Raw genomic sequence first — 7,036 nt, 5'->3', positions numbered from 1 at the left:
CCCTGATGTGGGTTAGTGACCTGTGCCCAGGTGGGCTAATCCCCGCAAAAAAATAAGTAAAAAGTTGTATGTTAAATAATTCTAAAAAATAAATAATTCACCTTCCTTGATAAAACATCAGGTCATTGGTTAAGAAGATGACTACAGTATTGGTCACTGGTGTAATACAGACATGACTAGTATGCTTATCAAGAGCTCAAACTATCATCTAAAACTTATCATGATGAGCTAAAACTTTTGGTGTATTAAATATGTAACTTTCACATCACATTTACAAGTGTCAAGTGCACTGAATTTATTTCAGATTTTAATATTTATATTATTGTCGCCCGACATTTATATTATTGCCGTCATACGACAAACTAATAAAGCAAAACCAAACGTTGACCATTAAAATATATCTGGACTTAATATATAGCATGCTGTAATAAGTTTTACAGCATTGTTGGAGTTATTTAACAAATGGTATTTAAGTACTGTAGATAGTTAATGCACATAGTACTGTTTAATACTACATATCTTGAGCTGTTGAAGTTTACGAAGTTAGTTAATGATCTCTTTCGTGGGGCGGCCGATACTCAAGTCCAAGATGCTCAAAGATGGATTGTTCAGTGGGAGTCTCCAGGAGATGTCCATCAGTCAGCTTCTCCCGACCCTAAGATACAATTAAAATACTACAGTATACATATAAAACTTCTACCCCTTAACAGGCAGCTAAGTACAGTACTGTATTCCCTATTGTGTCCTCACATGTGGGAAAATGGGCTGCAAGGAATCAGAAATATCCACTGGTGATGGCTGCTGTTTGATGGTTAATAGGAATACAAAGTGAATCTTATTCAATTTCTGTCCTCCTTAAGTCACATGTTACAATGTTTGGGATCAAGTAGACCTTCACACAGTACAGAGTTAAAGCCTCTCACAGTTCGCTCTCTGTTGTGTTGACAATCTTCTGTTATCCCATTTTACAGCATAACTCATTATTACAGTACTGGAAGTTTCATTGTATAATATTTCTGGTAGCCATACCTGTCTCACGATCCCTGCACGAAGGCCATGTTCAGAGAGACTCATCCCCATCTTGATTGCCAGAAGCCTCATTGACCTGTAAAACCATTTCTTTCCTGACATAATGTTACAACAAAATGCTATACATAAGAATGATATATTAAATTACCGGCCACCTGCATAAACAGAATTAAAATAACACTGGAGTGAACATAATGTAAACTCAATATACGTAAGTTAATAAAAAACCCAACCTATTAAAATGTGCAGATCCTGTGAAGTACATGGTGGCTGGAGCAAACTCTGCATATGGCACTATGATAACATCCAGACGTCTGTGCTGGTGAAGAAAAAACAAATATTATTGCCCAATACTTTAATAATGATTGCCCCTCGTGTAATGAGGATGGCATTAATTTGTTTAAGGTGTAAAAACTGTCGCCAACACAACAACCTAAGTTAACGAGCTGCATGACCCAGTGTCAAGGAATAGTCTGAGAAGACCGAACAACTCGCTAACCATTACCCCGGAATACGATCCGCAAATCGATTAACATCCAAGTTCCCAATTACTGCTGGGTAGACAGGCAAATGGCATAAAGAAACTTGCCCAAAGTTTCAGCCTACCCGGGTCCATTCGTTTGCAAGGCGAGCATGCTGACCATTACACCACAGGTTGCCTTTACTCCCCCCTCCAGTGTCTGTCTCCCAGTTTCCTACATTTTTAGCTAATCCAAAACTTATTTAATGTTGTCTTATTATCAGCCTCTAAAACTGTGTGAAGATTGATGCAAAAACATCCTGAGGCTTCTGAATCAATGAGAAGTTAAGGAAAATTGAAAAAAGAATGAGTATATAAATAGCACTTTAAATACTTTGTTTACTCTCATCTGACAACAAAACCAAACTTCCACAGAAAGCCTTGAAATAATTACCTTTCGACCTTCCCCCGGTAACCTGCACACACCAAGATACTTTAGTTGGTTTCCATTGTCTTCCTGAGTTACAAGGTCATCAGTTATAAACCCTGAAATATAAATCAATATTACTAATTACTGAAGAAGTGAATCTTATGACCAAAGACAATAAAAGAAAACCAATTTTCAGTACAGTAAGTGCACAGTTTGCATGAGCTGTGTTCAAGTGAATTACTAATAACACATACAGTACAGTACTTTGTGTGAAGCTACATCATGAAACACTTTATACAAGACAAAGTACTAACATAATACCTTAGTATAACAGGTTATGTCACAAGACCCTGTACAGTACAATAGGGGGAAAATTTGCTTTCTGAGCATCACTCTCAGCCAGTGGTTAGCCAATGGTCATTGTCACTATTGAACTGTATATATTAATACTGTACATTGGAAGATAAATTAAGATGACTGGGTAGGGAAGCAGTCTAGTCCTGGGCATCTAACCTTCAGGTGATCTGGTACCTATCCTCAGGGGACACAGACTTTGACCCCAGGGATGTAAACAAATGATAAACCCGGGCTATAAAACAACAATATTTCAACAGGTACAGTACTACATATATCTAGGTGCACTTAATATAAATTATACTACAATAAACAATCAATAGATGATGAAATGTCTTACTTATTATTAACTTCTTGGTGCAGTTTACCTGTTTCTTTGAGGCAGCTGAGAAGAGGCTTAAATAGGTGTTGGTGTGAGTGCCCGTCTGGGTGTGTGATAAGAACATCTACGTCTCCACAGTTGAGTTTGCCACGACGATATGACCCACACACCATAACAATCAGACCTTTCTTGAGGCTTAGAGCAGCGTACCGAACCTACAGCCACAAGTAAAGGATAAGAGATATTTTCTGTGCACCATTACTAACAGTACAGTACTACACTATATACAGTATAGATAAAAAACAAAGAATACTAACTACAATACTGCATTAAGAGCAACAAGATTGGCCGTCAATAGCTGATGGCAGTTCTCCTTGATGACTAGATGGTCCTCTACAGTATAAATGAAACATCTATTTCCATTCATTACAACAAAAATATCAATTATAAGGTTACCAAGTTAATTACCAAGCACACAGTCTTGCCACACACACTGGTTCACCAAGATGTCACAGAGAACAATACAACAACAATATGTTTTGTAATCATTGTAAGACGGTTAAAGTATGAGTAATTATTGACACAAAGTGAATCAGATGACTTCAACATGCTTCCTGATGGTGATCTGCCCCGGGATTTCCGCCCAACGGTCTTGTCAGGAATTACACAAGTCATCTCAGCCAGGCCTCAGGTAACAACACTTACGTAGTCTTCAATTTCAGCCACTTCCTCTCGAGGTATACGAGTGTTGATGTCATCATAGTGTTTGAGGCCAATCTGCTGGTGGCGGGTAAGTGTGGCCTTAAGTTGTAAGTCTTGTAGAGTCCTGAACCCCTGTTTAATAAAGTATTTGTCAGTTTATTAATACAGTGCAGTATGTCCATCGTACTATACCTACTACAAGAACGTTAATGAAAAAAAATAGGCACAGGTAAAATCAAACCAATCCAAGGTATAGTATTACACAAAGATGAAGGTTTAATTAGGAAGGAAAACACAGTTGTGTTCCTCCCTCAGAAAAGTATGTAACAAGAGGTTCATTTCCACTGTGGCCTTGGGAGGTGTTAAGCAAGTAATATTCACTTTTTCACACAGGTAGAAATAATTGATCAATATTTTATTCGCGTTAAATCGTTTATACATGTATTTATACACAGTGGTACAGCAGGAATATGCTTATCGCTGACGACTGTGTCCTGGCTTCAATCCCAACCTGGCACAGATGTGAGAAAGCAGTGCAGCACTAATACACACTGATGAAAGTCAGTCCCCACTATAGAAACAGACTTTACATAACTAATAATTGAACAATCTGTTGATAAATACTATACTGTATAGCCTTTTCATGTTTAAATAAGCAGATTATGGTACATATGATGGTAAATGAAGGACATCATAAGGTTCACTGGGGATATTAACTACAGTAATGGATGGTTTGGTGGCATCTGAAACTTTTTATGATATTTTTCCAGAACAATATTTCATGTACAGTATTTGCTTATGGGTGATTTTGCATTTATACGAACCCCTCAGAGATGCAATCTATCACATCACACATGCAGTCTACGTCCTAACAAATCCCACCAGCAAAAGACCTCGTGATGTGTGTGACAAAACACAAAGACTACTGTATAGAGTAGAGTGAAGCCACTGTAGGACAGCATGATGGACAAGTTGTGCTGCATAGGTGTACTCTGAGTGTTGTGCAACCATCATCCTGCCTGGACCAGTAACACTCTTATCAGTTCTCATAAGATGGATTCATTTTCAGTCGTAGATTATAACCTAAATAAGAGGATGACTCTCTATCGTACAGCACTGTCCTCTAGTGAGCATGAACAGAACAAATGTCTTGGAATGTAAACCAATAGTAAGGATATAGTGAAATAGCAACTGACCTGTGTGTACCAACTCTGGGCTGTGGTGGGTCCAGCTCCCCACACACCGGTGAAGAGCTTTAAGGTGTTGGCTTCTTCCCCCTCGCACACCTCCGACACTTTCCTCAGCTTCCCACTCTCGACAATCTCAGCCACCTTGTCAGCTAGACGCTCTCCCACCCCGGGGATACTGAGAGCTTCCTGAAACATATAAATATTTCACTGCACCACAATGCTTCCTGAAACAATAAATCTGAGTACAGAAATCCCTAAACCAATAATCATTACGGTGATTCCTGAAAAAATGATCGAGTTCTGAAGTTGTATTTTTATAATGGGTTGGCAGATGCATGTGACCTGCAACACAACACCCACCACTAAACACTCTGCCTGCACCTTCACTACAATATGTTGGTTTAACACTGTCTTAGCTGCATCAACCAAAAACAAAACCAAAAAGCTTGTACACTATATGACATGGGAGAAGAGGGGGGGCATCTAACAGACCCTCAACAATGAACTTTTATCAATATACAGGTAGTTCATTAGATGGAGGTTTCATATCTAATTAGATGGAGGTTTCATATCTAATGAACCCTTGATATAACACTTTCTTCTCCATATAGTCCGTCAAAAAGAGGTTTCACTGCTTTTATTGCTGTATTATCAACAAACTTAGTAAACCTAAACCAAGATTGTAAACAAATAAAAGACAAAAGCGTACAAACAAACAGTACAGGATAGTAGTAGATAATCTCTCTTTCATTATATACTTCTCTTGACGTTATCTCCCTGGGGTGGTGACGGATGGCAGATATGGCCTTCTGGTACCCAAGTGCTCTCCATGTGTCCTTCTTGCTCTTGTACGCTGCTGCCAACTTGTCTAGCTCGGCCGTGATGTGATGGTTCATATCTCTCACCTTACTGCTTGATGGTCGAGCACAGGCAAATTTGTCCTGAAATTCGAAGTTTATATTAGAAGATACATAAATAAATAGATAGGTAGATAGATGGTTTTACACACAAACAGACAGACAGATAGATACATATTTATTCAATATAATCATCATACAAATTTATATTGACTCAACATATTATATATAGAAAATATAGCTATATAGACTGTGCAAGGTATACTAACAATGGTAACCAGTGAGGCAATATGACGACATACTGTACAGGTTTTTGTGGTAAGTTGGTGTTTGAAGGGCATAGAGAAGCCACCAGAGGTACAGGTATAGGTCTCCTAGATTACAGTAGCTACAGGCAATGGCCATTCAAGGTGGTGTTACCGCCTGACCATGTGTAATACTGTCTAAGTCACTGGACACTTGTAGGGTACAGTGTCTCGGCAAAATGTGTACACGCTGCCATACTGATTACCATAGAGATCACATGAAAGGTTGGTTAAATAATATGAAGAAAAAAACTATATCAGGGAAAATGGATTATGCCTGAAGCTCCACCCTCAGTCTATTTCACCTCACAATTAACCACTCTTATGCTACCTGGGGGAGGTTAGGTTGTTTGGTTAGGTTAGCATTAGGGTGGTTAATCTTCACGCGAAATAATCTGTCAGGGGGAATCATAATGTGATCTGGTAAAAGTATATGGATAAACATGTTAATTACCTTTAGAGCCTTTGGAAATGGTTTTACCAAAGATACAACAGTTTCTTGGGATGCATCATGTTCTGTTTGGATTTCATTTAGCGCCTCTAACCTGTTAATTATTCTATTTTCTTCCTCGGTCTTCACTTCCCCTGAGTGTAAGAGTGTCTTCTGTTCCTCATTAAAACATTGTTGAGTCAGCTGAGAGTCACATGGGACAATAATATTATTCTCTATTTCCTTGACACTTGCAGAATGTGGAGAAAAATTATCTGGTGAGAATTCCTTTGTTGAAATGTCTGTTGTATGAATTTTGGTGATGGGGTTTTCCTGTTCCCCTAACTGAGTCACCAAGAGTCCATCCTTGTTGCTTGGGTGGTGGTGCTCAGGTGATGGCTGCTTTGCTTCACCCTCACTAACACTGTATTCTTTGTTCTTATGTTTATCAGTTGGATCCACAACCGATATAATTTCATGATCTTTGCTGTCAACTTTCGTTTTCTTCTTCACACACTCCACCAGCCAAGTACACCGAACAAAACGCGTGTTACAATACGCGGACGGGTTAAAAAACTGCTTCAGCTTTACAACATCTACTGATTCTTCAAATATAATATATGAAATGGTCTCAGAAGACAATGGCAGTGTTTGAATCATATTACCTCCATAATTTTGTACTTGACTTTGAAAAATGTTCAGTCGTTTTCTACCAAAGTTTGCTGGATGAATGTGACAAGTTACTCCTGAGAGAAAGTCATGACCAGGACCGCCGCTGGTCGTGTCATCACCGGGAATAACTTTACCTTTCTTCTTTGACATCAGTGACTGATTGAGCTTTCGTTTCATACTTTAACTTATTTTTTTTTACTTTTATCCTCTTCACCACTGATCGGCTCTTTAGCCGCTTGGGCGATCGGTCACGTCTCCGTTACGCACTGTTGGCAAGTGCTGGGC

The 7,036-nt window shown here is 38.9% G+C and overlaps 1 protein-coding gene across 2 annotated transcripts; it reads right to left on the bottom strand.

Moving 5' to 3' along the window:
• LOC121859547 (DNA polymerase lambda-like) lies at positions 1-7,036 on the bottom strand. Of its 2 annotated transcripts, none has more exons than XM_042356442.1 (9): positions 6,104-7,034; positions 5,246-5,428; positions 4,494-4,673; positions 3,301-3,429; positions 2,642-2,810; positions 1,944-2,035; positions 1,263-1,348; positions 1,030-1,105; positions 1-655 (listed from the first exon to the last, which is right to left on the bottom strand). In XM_042356442.1, the coding sequence occupies exons 1-9, from the start codon at positions 6,926-6,928 to the stop codon at positions 548-550; spliced, it is 1,848 nt and encodes a 615-aa protein (XP_042212376.1). In that variant the 5' UTR covers positions 6,929-7,034; the 3' UTR covers positions 1-547. The 2 variants fall into 2 exon arrangements, 1 of the variants encoding a protein (XP_042212376.1); XR_006087674.1 differs by having other exon boundaries at positions 591-655; positions 1,263-1,343; positions 6,104-7,036.

The sequence above is a fragment of the Homarus americanus genome, unplaced genomic scaffold (genome assembly GCF_018991925.1).
Source record: "Homarus americanus isolate GMGI-L3 unplaced genomic scaffold, GMGI_Hamer_2.0 scaffold7626, whole genome shotgun sequence".
Lineage (NCBI taxonomy): Eukaryota > Metazoa > Arthropoda > Malacostraca > Decapoda > Nephropidae > Homarus > Homarus americanus.
This window is presented reverse-complemented; position numbering and strand designations above follow the sequence as displayed.